A 14,186-nucleotide genomic window follows, 5' to 3' on the forward strand; every position below is an offset into this window, starting at 1 on the left:
CACTATTATAATTCAACATAGACAGCCAGCTTTTGCAATACTATATGCCTATATTACCGAAAGAAATCTTATTATCTAATAGGATTTAATCATTACATGAAAAATTATTATGTTATCCTTCTAATGAGAGAATTTCTGATAGCCGTTTTATTTGACTAATAGGCAAAGGAGCTGGTTTGGATCCACCAAGGAGTAGCAGATCCAGATGGCCCTTGCCATAAGATAGTGACTCTCAAAGGGAATAACAAGCTAGGACCATCTGTAAGATGTGGCCTTAAGTTGGAGGAAACCCATTTGAAAACCCTAGCTCGGGTTTCAAGATGGTGATATATATTAGTCTCTTTTTCCCGACTGCATTTATTTGACACATTGTTTTAGTGTTACACTTGTGGGGTTCAATTTCCAGCACACTATTTCTACAGTAAGCACAAGTTGCAGACTTGATAAGATCTGTATTTCAAGAGATTCAAAATGTTCCCCAATATTCCCCTATATTCCCCATTGCAAAAATTATGTTTTGTCATGCTGCTGAAAATGAAATTCTTCAAACTTTTTAGTCCATTAAACATGAGGCAGTTTAAATCTAACCACTGACAAGTATAAACACACACACACATATATATATATATCGTCACAATAAAATAAAATAAAATAAAAATTTGTTGAATACAAAACTAATGGCAATTATGTGCTAAGTTAGCAACACCATATATATGCGGTTTTATTAGCTTCTCTATAAATATGAATTATCGTATTGCATGGGTCAATTTTTAATTATTGTATCTATCTTCAATTCATTGTATGGACATTGTGAAGCTACAATGATATTAAGGCGAAGTACTGTATTCATCAAGAATCTAAAGCCTTGCATATATTACTATCACGATGGGGTCTCTTCGCGAATCACCAATTTAGTTTTAGGTTGAACAAAAGGACTGCAGTTTTGATGTTATTTCCATGCAAAAAATGCATGCATATGTCAACTGTTGAAGGCCACCGACTCACAGGAAACCATTTTGGTTTCCATCTCTCCTCAAAGTTTACAAACACCATACGATTTTCATGGCGGTGTTAATTTGACATCCACAAAAACTATCATATATACAAAAATATTTCTCATTTTTGTAATGCTCAAATCAACAAGTGGTCTGGTAGCTAGTTTTTCACATGGCCAAGTACAGTTTACCGACTTCTTGCTGATATATTCAAATTATGTAGAGCTTTATATAATTAAGAGAATTCATACATACATACATACATACATACATACATATATATATATATATATATATATATATATATATATGTAGGGCTTTTAGAAATATGATGATTAAGCAATATTATTATAAAGTACCATCAAAAGAAAAGACTACGTACATCAATACTCGAAATAGTGATGAACCAGTATAAATATAAGGCAACTGTATATGAAAAAGAAATACACCTCAATTCTCTCTCGCACTTTTGTTAATTGGTGAAAGTGAATAATAAACGCACAATCACACAAAGAACACACACCTAAATACGACGTAGTTTTCCCGAGTTGGGCTGCGTCCATGGTTGGTTGTTTCGGGTATTTTACTACGACAAAAAGAGAGAGAGTAAAAGGGAAAACTCATGCCATGTTACAGTGCGACGGATAAAGTTATTGCATAGACAAGGTTTAGGCCTCATTGATGTCGCCCATGGAGAAATAGATTGCAGCATAAGCCCGAAAAAAGGAAAGCTAAACACCAAATCTCCAATTATGTTCTGATAATTCATTTCCTCCACCGTTGGATTAAGACATGACTTCAATTTTTAACTCTCGTGCCAAGGAGAACTGGACTGTAGGAAATAAAGCATGCAAAGGGTCCCCTAATTCTTAAGCCTGCCAGAACCCAGAAGATAGCATTTCAGCTTAAAAAATCTAGGCCCATCACAGGCCCGTATAATATTTATCTTGAATTACCATTAAAAGAAAATATATAATTAATAAGCTAATTGGAATGTATTCATCAAGATCGTCGATATGTCCGAGTGGTTAAGGAGACAGACTCGAAATCTGTTGGGCTTTGCCTGCGCAGGTTCAAATCCTGCTGTCGACGTTTGTTTTCCATTTTCAGTTTTCCAAACTAATTAAATTGCCGAGGTTGAAATTGTCATTATACATGAAAATATTAAAATGCGAAGTTGCGTTTTTTTTTTTCTTCTATATTTTTCCGACGAACAAATCATATTATATTTTCTTTTTAAAAGGGCAAATTCGTCATTACAAATCAAAATCTAAAGCAATTTTTACAACTTCACTTTCCAGCTCTTTGCTTTCACTTCCCCACCCACATCCATGGCTTCCTCTCTACACCCGAAACCCAACCCACTTCCTCGCACCCGAAACCCAACCCACTTCCTCGCACCTGAAACCCAACCCACCCGCACCACAACCCGTGTTTCCATACGGTGCGGACCATGCGACAACCATAGACCTTTGGTCAAAGTAATGGGCGCAAAGGTCCAACATAGCCTAATTCCCTGCCCTTGTCTCCAAAGCCCTCTCCCGCCTGATCAAAGCCAACCTCGTCACCGCTCTTCGGGAGCTTCTACGGCAAGATCAATGCCACATGGCCCTCCAAGTCTTTTCCGCCGTCCGACTTATCTGTTTATACCGAGATGGCACTGACGCTGGCGAGAAATGAGATGGAGAAGGACATGGACCGTTTGATTTGTGATCTAGAGACAGAGAGCGGGTCCTGTGGGACAGCGATAAGGGGCTGATAAGGTTGATCAAGGCCGTTATTAGCGCGGATATGAGGGAATCAACAGTTAGAATTACGAGATGCTGAAGAGGAATGGGTGGGGGTTTATGAAGAGAAAGTTATCAATGTAAATAGTAATGACCGGCTGTCAAAAGTTAATTAGGAAAGTCACCTTTGTAATTTACCCTTTTTGTTTTGGTTTGTTATTTTTTAGCTTTCCTATAAATAATCTTTGTAACTTAATTAAGAAATGAATGAAAACATTTCTCAATATGGTATCACGAGGCCTTTTGTCTTCCGACTTCTGATCCTTTGGGAAAATTTTCTTGCATTTTCTTACCTACCAAATATATTGTTTTCGTTCTCTTTTGTGTTCATCCACGGCGGCCAATTCCTCTCACTCTTCTTCTTCAATGATTGAACCTCTTCATCCTTCTCCAATGCATACTGAGTGCCCTACGACTGCCAATCTGAACTCTTCTCCGATGAACACCAACCCTAATTCTTCCATCCAGGTATCGATCAACACGATCACAATCAACAATATTGGCAACATGATTTAAACCAAGCTGAAGCGCCACAATTATCTTGTGTGGCGATCTCTCTTTGAATCGATCTTCCGTTGCTACAAACTCACCAACATCGTTGATGGATTTAAGCCTCCACCGCCTTGATTTCTTGCTGATAATTCTGGAAATCTCACTTAGATTCTGAATCCAGAGTTTGAGATTTGGTACGAAAATGATCAAAACATCATTATATGGATCAATTCCGCTCTCTCTGAAGATCTGATTCCATTCATAGTTAGTATTCAATTTGCATGTGACCTCTGGCTTAATCTTGAAAAACACTTTGGAGGTGTCTCTCGCTCTCACATTCATCAACTGCGCAAGAACTTACAATTTGTTACCAAAGGTTCCTCCTCAATTTCTGAGTACTTGCAGCGCATCAAGGAGATTACTGATGCTCTTGCTGTGGTTGATGCTCATGTTGATGATCATGATTTGCTTCTTATTATTCTCAATGGCCTACTTGACGAATATGATTCTTTTGTGGACTCGGCTCAGTTTCAATTGGTTGATACTTCGATTGATGACCTTTATGGCTTTTTGCTTAGTAAAGAAATGGCTCTTGCTCACAAGAAATAGGCTCAATGATCTTCCACTGCTGAATCTTATCAAGCTCTTAACTCTATTCAAGCAGCTTCAACTCTCCCTCCCTTGCTTCCTACACCTCAGGTATACACTGCTCAGCACACTAATCCTTCTAACTTCCCCAAAGGAAATTCTCATCGCCATAACAATTCTTACAATCATGGAGGCAATCGTTATCGATCCAACCGCTGCAACAATAATTCTTACAATCGAGGAGGAAATCGTGGTGGTTTTCATTATTCTACAAATACTTTCAAAGCCAATCCTTGCCCAATCTGTGAAGATCCAGGTCATCTTGCTATTGACTGCTCAAATAAGATGAATCCTAATTTTCAGGGCCAAGTTCCACCAGCTAAACTTGCAATGTATGCAAACACTAACACTTCTTTTCCTCCTCCATGGCTGCTTAACTCTGGCGCAACTCTCACATGACCAATAATCTCAACAATATCCAGAATCCACAGCCATACAATGGTCCTAACAAAGTGTATATTGGAGATGGCCAAGGTTTGCCAATTCTCCACTCTGGTTCTACTTCACTTCATACACTTATAACAACTTTTCATTTAAACAATGTGTTGCATGTTCCATAATTAACGCATGATTTACTTTCTGCAAATATGTTCCTTCGGGACAATTGGTGTTCATTGACTCTAAATCCTTTTGACTTTAATGTCAAGGATCTTACTACGAGGATGATGCTTTTTAAAGCTCCTGTTTGACATGGTCTCTATCCTTTCTATGCATCTTCTCACTCTTCCGCACTATATCATGCTCATACTGCAATCAAAGCTTCTCCTACTACTTGGCATCAATGTTTAGGGCATCCCATGTTTAAGACTTTGCAATCTGTGCTCTCAAAGTCTGCCTTGCCTATTTCTAGTTCCCTTCAACAGTTTTTTTGTTCAAATTGTGTTTTAGGAAAATGTGCCAAGTTACCATTTCAGCATTCTATTTGTAATACATCTACACCCTTAGAGTTGGTTCATGCAAATGTTTGGGGACCAGGTCCATTGCTTTCTGTAAGTGGCTGTCGGTTTTATGTCATCTTTGTTGATGACTTTACCAAATATACTTTGTTGCATCCACTTAAGTACAAATCAGATGTATTTTAGACTTTCACTAAATTTTAAGCACTTGTTGAAAACTTGTCTGACTATAAAATTGGAACCTTGAGATCTGATTCAGGGGGTGAGTTTCTCAGTTATGAATTCAAGCACCATCTTTCTGTTCATGGCATTCAACATCAATTAAGCTGTACACATACACCCCAGCAGAATGGTTGTGCAGAAAGAAAGCACATGCATATTGTCGAAACTGTCATGACTCTTCTCATTGCTTCTAAGGTTCCACATTATTTATGGGTAGAAACTTTTCTCATTGCAGTTTACTTGATCATAAACTACCTCAAGTGTCTAAACCTTCACCATGGGAATAATTCTTTAAAAAGTGTCTAGATTACTCTCAACTTAGAATTTTTTGTTGTAGCTTTTTTCCTTGGCTTAAACCTTATACTAAGTCAAAACTAGACCTTAAAAGTAAGCCATGTGTCTTCATTGGTTATAGCCTCTCTCATAAGGGTTATAGATGATTGGATCCTTCTACAAATCGAGTTTATGTATCTCGAGATGTCCATTTTGATGAAGCCACATTACCTTTTCACAATTCCAACCTTCTTCAACAACAAACCACATGTTCCTCATCACTTCATTCTTTCCCATTTTCACTCACCTTTTCCAAACTCTACTCTCCCTCTTAGCATCTTCCCATTTCACAATATGCCTCACTTTCTCAACCTCATACATTTGCTCCAAGTTCTCCATCCCCTCCAAATTCAAACCCTACACCCACTCCTACCTGATTCACCCATTCCAAACCTTACACCAAGTTCTCCTACCGTACCTGAACTTGCAGCTACCATTGCACCAACCTCATTATCCGCAGTCTCCATTCACCCTATGCAAACTCGATCCAAATCAGGAATCTTTAAACCCAAAGCCTTTACAGCAACTAAACATCCATTCTCTCATCTCCTTGACACAGAATTTGTCTCATCTACATATCTCCAAGCCTCCAAGTATTCACATTGGAGAGCTGCAATGCAAGATGAATTTAATGCCCTCCAAAACACTGGAACCTAGAAACTTGTACCCTCTAATTCTACCTACAATATTGTTGGCTGTAAGTGGGTTTTTCGGATCAAACGAAAACCTGATGGATCTGTGGATAGGTACAAAGCTCGCCTTGTTGCAAAAGGGTACAATCAGCAAGAGGGAATTGACTACAGTGACACATTTAGCCCAATGGTTAAACCAGTAACTATTAAAATTCTTCTCACTCTTTCAATTCAATCAAAATAGTTTATGCATCAATTGGATGTAAGCAATGTATTCTTGCATGGCTTCCTGAAGGAAAATGTCTACATGTTTTAACCTCCCGACTTCATTGATCAAGATCATCCCAATATGTTTGTCATTTGCAAAAGTCTCTTTATGGCTTAAAGCAAGCCCCTCGAGCATGGTTTGAAAACCTTCAATCTGCATTACTATCTATGGGTTTTCAAGCTTCTCAATCTGATCACAACTTGTTTGTTCTTAAACAACCTATCTTGGTCCTAGTCTTAGTCTATGTAGATGATATAATAGTCATAGGACCCTCATCTACTACCTGTGCTAATGTGATTACTCAACTTAGTGCTCAATTTCCAGTTAAGGACTTGGGGGATTTGCACTACATTCTTGGCTTGGAAGTTACTTGATCTGCTTCAGGAATTTTTCTTCATCAGTCCAAATATATTTTGGATCTTCTCAAATGAACTAAAATGGATGGAGCAAAACCTTGCATTACACCTTTTCCCACAAAATCTCTTCCCATACAGCGATTTCTTCATCTTCGTACCAAGCTTTCACTTCAACCTTCTCCATTTAGCTTGAGGGGGTGTGAAGAGAAAGTTATCAAAGTAAATAGCAATGACCAACTGTTAAAAGTTGATTAGGAAAGTCACCTTTGTAATTTACCCTTTTTGTTTTGGTTTGTTATTTTTTAGCTTTCCTATAAATACTCTTTGTAACTTAATCATTAAGAAATGAATGAAAACATTTCTCAATAGTCTAGTGGGTTTAAAGCGGATGAGATGGTTAGGGTTTTGAGTAAGGGACTGAGGAGACTTGGTTGATTTGAAATTTGGGAGCCTTTTGAAGGGTAGTTTCGGGAATTTAAGTGTATAAAACTAGTGAAGGAAATTGTGAGGGAGTGGAGTTTTTATTTACACCCTCCAAAATGTTTACTTATCCACATTCTAATGATAACTTTTGGGTCACACTTAAAATTTCAGCTTGGGCTATTCTAATTTCAACCGTCTTTTTTAAATTTATTTATTAGTACAACGATATATTTTACACTAAGGGTAGGGAAGAGCTCAGCTAAGCCACATAATAGGCAATCTAATTTGATGTCAAATTCGTCATATATGAAATTCGAACTTAAGACATCTTCTTTACAAGTGATAAGAAATGCCACCGAACCATAGAACTGAGTGGCCAATTGTCCTATGTGTTTTTTTGGTAAGTTGTATTTCCAGTGCTGTTTTTGGCACTCCATATAAGCTCTGAAAATAACATGCGAGTCAAAACGGTCTAAGTGATGTATATATATCACATAATTGATAACACGAAGCACAAAATAATTAACGAACAATTTGAAAGCAGCATGCGGGTCGATTCGCTCTAAAAAGAACGATATTTCCAAACTCACTTGACACGTGACAAAACAATTTATGAATATCTTGAAAGCAAATACGCGGCAAATTAGGCTAAAAAAAATCGACATTATTACCTAGATTGGTGACTTTTATAAACACAATTGTATATGAAATTACATTACATATTTTATGGAATAGCATTAAGTTTCAAAGCAGATAAATTATATACAGAAAGGTATAACAGACAAGGGCATAGAGGGATCAAAAGGGTAAAGAATGAAGCTCTCTCTAATCAATAGATGAATCAATGATTCTAAAGGGAACATGATTTCTAAATTTCATATTTATTTTCCCCCCACATCAAATGTTTTTCTTAGGAGGAGGAAAATAAAGCAATGCTACTTTCAAGCATTATTTTGTACCCTTGTACTTATTAAGTGCTTTGCTTCTCCATTGTAACGAATCATTGCTTTGGCTCGCTAACATGCCGCTGCATTGCGACCACGGGCTCATTGCATTTGGAACATCTGAAAGCTGGGACAGCAGCACACCGCGTCCTAAGGCAGTAATAACAGTATCTGCCCAACATGAACAATTATTTCATCAATATTAAATTTTACTGTAAATCATCATTTGATCCGACGAATTTGTTCCTCGGTCAAAAGTAGCTTTCTTTCAATAACAAAAGTAAAAGAGGGATCAGATTTAGTGATGCACCTGTGCTCACATGGAAGAGCGAGAAATGGAACGGTTGGACTGGCCTGGCAAATGGGGCAAGTAAGGTCATCCTCTTTTGAACTTGATGATTTTTCTTTGGAAAATGGACTAAGAAGTTTTTTCATAGAGGATGAGTTTAGAAGAGGAAGAAGTAACAATAACATCTCCTGCCATCAGCACAAGGACTAATTAAGTTCTATCCGATGTTATGGCCGAAATTCCATAAAGCAAACCAAAAGTGGACAGCAGAACAACAAATCATGAGGCAAAGATGTAAAGACCATTATGCAGAACAAATAGAAGTATCTACAACCCTAATTAAATATAAATCCATCAATACTGATCCCTGAGTCTCCCTATATGAATGCATTCAATGAGAGGGAAGCAGATGCTATGCTGATTCTAATTGGTGAAATGTGGAAAACATAATTTCAAATAATAGAACTGTTCTCATATGTCTACCATATCATGTTTAACTCTTCACCAGTATAGAAAAACCGCAAAATCATAATTATCGATAACAAATCCCTTTTACCATAGATTCAAACCCGACAAAAGGAAAAAGACTGCACATATACTTCGTTCTTAAGAACCCTAACCACTATTCACTTGTGACAGACGGCAAAATAACGCATGAGACAGTGAAATGAGCTCAAACCAACAAAATAAGTATTGAGACGAAATTTCAAATATCCTAGAATTTTTCGAGTATCAACTAAACATCAGCTGTTTTGAGTCTAAATCCCCTACTACCAAATCATAGATAGAATTACTTGGTGTGCTTCAGAGTGACAATTCCTCAAACTACGAACGTAAACTCACCTCACGCAATAATTAAAGTGATAAATCAAATAAAAAGGGCATACCGAGAATTCATTCCATACTAACTGGCGGTTCATGTATTCAAAGCTAACTGCTCTATTCATATTAGGGCTCCCATAGACCAGCCTAGCTCTTAAAGCTCTTTCAATTAGGTTCCTATACCTGCATCACCAACTTGTAATATGAAAAGCTCTGCAAGCTTGCCAAGGAAAATGTTATTCCTAGATCACACTAAGAACATCACATGAAAAAATTCTCACATTATTATATTACACATGCAGCTTCAACATGTTGACCTATACAAAATGGAAGTAAAGAAAATTTTGATTCCATTCAAAAATATTGCATGCGATGCTACAAGTTCAGTTATATGTTTTAACATGTCCAGGAACAGAAACTACCAACTCTAAATGTAGTGCACTTATACTCCAAGCTTTGTTAAGGACTGGCTTGATAGGATCTATGTTGCACAGACACAGACACGGACACACATACGGCAACACGGCAGATCTTAAAAAATAAGGACACGGACACAGCTAGGACACGATGATTAAAATATAATAAATTTATAATAAATATTACATATATTAAAAACAACACACCCAATCAAAATAATCAACATCTAATTCAAATTATGCACGCCCAATCAAATTCTCAACCTCTATTATCTTTGCAATAGAAAATAGTCAATGAAAAATTCAAAATACACAAAATTCAATCAAAATATGGATGCTTACTTCTAATTTTGGAGTACAGGAGTTTCAATATGTACAAAACCACCCCCAAACTTATAAAATTTAGGTTCTATAAGTTTTGGTATTTACAAAACTACCCTGAAAATGTTTTTTAAATTTAAAAAAAAAAGCCCCTGCCATGTCCAACGCGTCTGACACTTCAGGGTTTCGGAGTGTCCGTGCAACCTAGGATAGGATAAGTCACTAGATTCAAGGCATACTGAAGAAAGAAATGGATGACGGTTTACATGTTTTGTCCAAGTTTGATGGTGGCAGATGGATTACTCATGAAGCAAATTCAGCCTTCAACTTGGACAAAGTTTGGAAGGTTCCTCCATTTCTTTCTTCCATATGCCTAGAATCTAGTGAGTTATCCTACCCAATCTAATTCTTTCCACAAAATGCAGCCTCAGTCTCTGAAAAAATTGGCCCAAAGTAGCATGCAGACATGAGTATACTGATTCAATGAAACCATCTTTCGAGTATCAAATCCATACCTTCCTGTGTAAAGAAATAAAAGCAAGTTGCCAAATGAGGCAGCTTTGTAAAGTCCTTCTATACGTTGTATCAGAATCCATGCTCCTCGTGCCACTGACCTCTGAACAAAATGCAGAGTGCTTCATTTGCCCATTTCAATAATTCTCCATGCGTTGTAATGAAGGGCAACGAAAAGATTGAAAAGAAAACAATACCTGTTCAGAATCGCCCCACCTACGGAAAGCAGAAAATGATTGCAAACGAGCCCATATGTATTGACCACCAACAGTAGCAACACAATACCAAAGCTTCTGCGCAACTGTAAGTCCAGGTCCTTCCAAACCCGTTCTGACTATAAATAAGTTGAAGAAAAAACCATAAGCATAACAAATAGAAATACTATATGTAATTAGGATGTACTTTAAACAAGCTGAATAAAAAAAAAGCAAATTGCATAAATCAGAGAAAATATAACTGTTCACAGCTCAATTTGTGATTGGCTAATTTAGGAACAGCCTGGATATTACATCAGACAATGATCTGGAATTGTAAACTTCTATTTTAACAAAGTCCAGAATGTTCGTTCAGCTGTATCATATAAAGTTGGTGTACGTTCATTATTCTGTTGTGAGAGTATAATCATATTTGTTAACAACAAATATAGGGAAGAACAAGCAAATTTTTCTAGAAATATGACAATATCAATACTTATTTGGTTATTGTATATCACCTAAAACAGCAACATAGGATCAATCTAGGACAAAGTGCGTACATACTAAACAAATCAGAATCGTCTAGGAGAATATAACTCCATTTACCAATGCCAAAAGAAGCATTGTTTTTAAGCCACGATGACTCATAAATCGGTGCCAAGACAAGACTATTCAGAAAGCTCAACTTCTTTGGTTCTTCCTTAGCCTAACTGATCACAACTTTGTCTATAACCTAGAGCCAGCTTAACATATGCAACGAATTTCCAAAAGTTCTTACCTTTTCCTCTTGCTTCCATAGCACGCTCGTCTCTATACCTCAGATTCATGAGAGCGATTCCTGGAGTAGGTTTATCTACCCAAATTGAGAACCGCCAGATAAGAAACTCGAGGAAAGCATCAAGTTCTGCTTCATATTGAAATAGCATTCCTGGCTAATCCCAATGAAAATAATAACAGTTTAGGGATTCTGTAACAGCTATACATAGTTACTCGCTTTGAGGACTAACACTATAAGCCAAGACCAGGAGAGATACCTTCATTAAGGAGAAGACCTTAACCAACTGTTCCTTCAACATGGCTGACATTTCAATGTCCAGCCTTCCCGCATCGAATTGGTTAACTCTGGATATCGAAATTGGGATTATTGACTGCAAAAGAATTCCTCATAAATCAACACACACTATAACTAAGGTAATTCAACTCGAACAAAGTCACATAAACACTACCACACATGTGTATGCACGTATTTAAGCAATACCCAATGGAAAGAAGATTCTTTTAAACAAAAATTTTACATCTAACAAATACTTGGTTTTGTTTTGCCATTAAATTACAAATTTTTTGAGAATTCACTGGGTTCAAAAGACTGAATTTAATCTCAAAAACCATCACACTGTCTCCCCACTCCACAAAAATTTATTTCCCAGATATCATTTTCCGTAAAAACAAATACAAAAAGAAATAAAAACCCACGAAATTAATTTATTTTCTGAAATCCAGAAATTGAAAAATTGAACTAAATTAATAGCAGAGACATGAAAGCTATTTAACAAGTAAATTGATAAATTTTGAAAGGAAAAAGGAACCTGGTGGGAGTAGGAGATGGATTTCCATTGAGGAAGTAAGGACTTGTAAGTGTGAAGCCAAGCGTCTTCTGCTGGCAGTCTAACATTACTATTACTGCTACCACTCATTGAACGACCGAACAATTCAACAATCCCCTTCTTCTTCTTCTTTAAAGGGTTCGGTGATTGTGAATCGAATAAAATTGAGTTGGAGTTTTGATTTGAGATTGGGGGTGGACGGTGATTGCTCTTCTCAAGGCTCTCTCACTCTCTCTTCCTCTCTCTCTCTCTCTCTCTCTCTCTCTCTCTCAGTTTACAAGGGCGGGCGGTTGAGCTAGCGGCAAATAGCTATATATTCATTAGAGAGGGTTAAAATTGGGAATGACAAATTCAATTAGTGACCGAATTAAGTTCGTTTGATCAAATCTAAACGGTTGAAATAAATCCATAAAAATGAGCTTAGAGTGAAACCGGTTCATAAATGACTCATCATTAATTCAAAACGATACCCGACAATTGTTTTAAAATTTTTGAATTTAAAGTCTCCCTCTCCCCGACAACAGTTACCTTCTTAATGCCCAAAACTCTCCATCTCCCGGACGCGATTTCAAACTTCCTTTGCCTCGAAAATTTCCTTGCCATTCGAAACACAGTCGTAGTTGTGTTGTACTTGTCTCCGGTCTCACTGCACTTCCACTTCTACACAGCAATTTAGAAAATTAGGCACGTTTGGTTCGAGGGTGTCCATTTGGTTCCACAAAAAGGATGCGATGCTTGCTTGATTTGAGCTGGGTTCAAAGTCCTTGCATGATAACCAACATCATATTTGATTTCCCGAAGTCAATTTCAAAATTGGTGAGTTTTGAGAATTTACTATGTTAATTCTAATTAATATTGTTTATGGTTAATTATGCATGTTTGTTGATGAAATTATTTGAGATTGATGGATATATGTGGAATTTGTGGGAAATTTGGGTGCGTTGTGAAGTTATGAAACGATGTTGACAGGTTGTGTAAGTGTGATGTCTTTAAGTTTTGTTTTGTTGAAGTTGTAGTGTTGACTTGGGATTGATTTTTGTTGATGAAATTTTGTTTAATTTTATGAATTGAGTTGTTACTACTTAAGTCATGATGCGTTGTTCACAGTAGATGTATAGCAATGACAACTTATTGACAGATTGTTGTAAAGGTATATTGTTGAATTTGGTTGTATTAAGGGTATATCTTGTTGAATTTGGTTGTGTTGAATATTTGTATGTTATGTGTACAGAAAATGGCAACTCACGGTGTTTAATAAGCAACCAAAGAAAAAGATTCCTATAGGGAAAAGGGTTAACAACCTGTCCCAAGACCCCAATGTGTTAGGATTGATACGTGAGAAATTTAATGAGGCACAACTTGCTGCCTTTAGAGCATCCTGCTTTGGCCTCCTGGAGCATGGGAATGAATTGGCCTTCAGTGGCCAATTGGTCCATAAGTTGTCGCACTAGAGTAGCAAGTCAAGTGGTTAAAGACCTTGAATGACTGAACTATTTCATATGTTGTAAATTGACTAAATTCACAAATTAGGACTTCTGCCTCATCGTCGGGCTTCGATTTGATTAACCTCATGATGTATACGTTGAGCCGGAAGGGATTAGGCTTGTAAAGGCTGCTCACAAGGCCCTCGAAGATCCTTAGGTGAAATCTGCCTTCTTAGAATTTAGGTTTCGTCATTTTTACAATTTTCCCACTTTTTTAAGTATATTGTAATTTCAAGGTTCATTAACTGATTCAAGTGTTATTTTCATAAATGTCCATAAAGTATGACAAATATTCATATACATTCATCGCAAGTCATAGTTAGTGCATCACAATTTCCATCAGTGTTGTGACACACATATACATGCTAAAACAACCAACTTTGGCCGCAACAAAACAATAGTTATCCGTATTTAAACATAACACATTTTGTATAAAAAAGACCCACCACAAATTACTTTTCAAACTGTTTTTAATGGGGAATTGAGCATATATTTGTAAAAAGCATCTAGCACTCCTAAATTTCCAGTGATCACATCACTGTTACTT

The 14,186-nt window shown here is 36.9% G+C and overlaps 1 protein-coding gene, 1 non-coding gene and 1 pseudogene across 2 annotated transcripts; 2 read left to right on the plus strand and 1 right to left on the minus strand.

The window, feature by feature from the left end:
- The first annotated feature begins 2,005 nt into the window (after positions 1–2,005).
- On the plus strand, positions 2,006–2,087 carry TRNAS-CGA (transfer RNA serine (anticodon CGA)). Its single transcript has one exon. It is a non-coding gene; the product is annotated as a tRNA-Ser (tRNA).
- Positions 2,088–2,237: 150 nt separating this feature from the next.
- On the plus strand, positions 2,238–7,116 carry LOC126634438 (protein THYLAKOID ASSEMBLY 8, chloroplastic-like; annotated as a pseudogene).
- A 579-nt stretch (positions 7,117–7,695) lies between these two features.
- LOC126634439 (peroxisome biogenesis protein 2-like) lies at positions 7,696–12,436 on the minus strand. Its single transcript, XM_050304954.1, has 8 exons — positions 12,138–12,436; positions 11,586–11,699; positions 11,330–11,483; positions 10,555–10,691; positions 10,360–10,460; positions 9,173–9,290; positions 8,307–8,473; positions 7,696–8,167 (listed from the first exon to the last, which is right to left on the minus strand). The coding sequence occupies exons 1-8, from the start codon at positions 12,243–12,245 to the stop codon at positions 8,053–8,055; spliced, it is 1,014 nt and encodes a 337-aa protein (XP_050160911.1). The 5' UTR covers positions 12,246–12,436; the 3' UTR covers positions 7,696–8,052.
- Positions 12,437–14,186: the final 1,750 nt, after the last annotated feature.

Source organism: Malus sylvestris, chromosome 9 (assembly GCF_916048215.2).
Source record: "Malus sylvestris chromosome 9, drMalSylv7.2, whole genome shotgun sequence".
NCBI classification, from domain to species: Eukaryota; Viridiplantae; Streptophyta; class Magnoliopsida; order Rosales; family Rosaceae; genus Malus; species Malus sylvestris.

Bases quoted from the DNA above. Each gene is read 5' to 3' on its own strand.
- LOC126634439 (XM_050304954.1), bottom strand. From the start codon at position 12,245: ATGAGTGGTAGCAGTAATAGTAATGTTAGACTGCCAGCAGAAGACGCT. The intron at 11,700-12,137 runs GTTCCTTTTTCC...ATTCTTTTGCAG, and splicing joins CCATCTCCTACTCCCACCAG to TCAATAATCCCAATTTCGAT. The intron at 11,484-11,585 runs GTATCTCTCCTG...CATTGGGATTAG, and splicing joins AGGTCTTCTCCTTAATGAAG to CCAGGAATGCTATTTCAATA.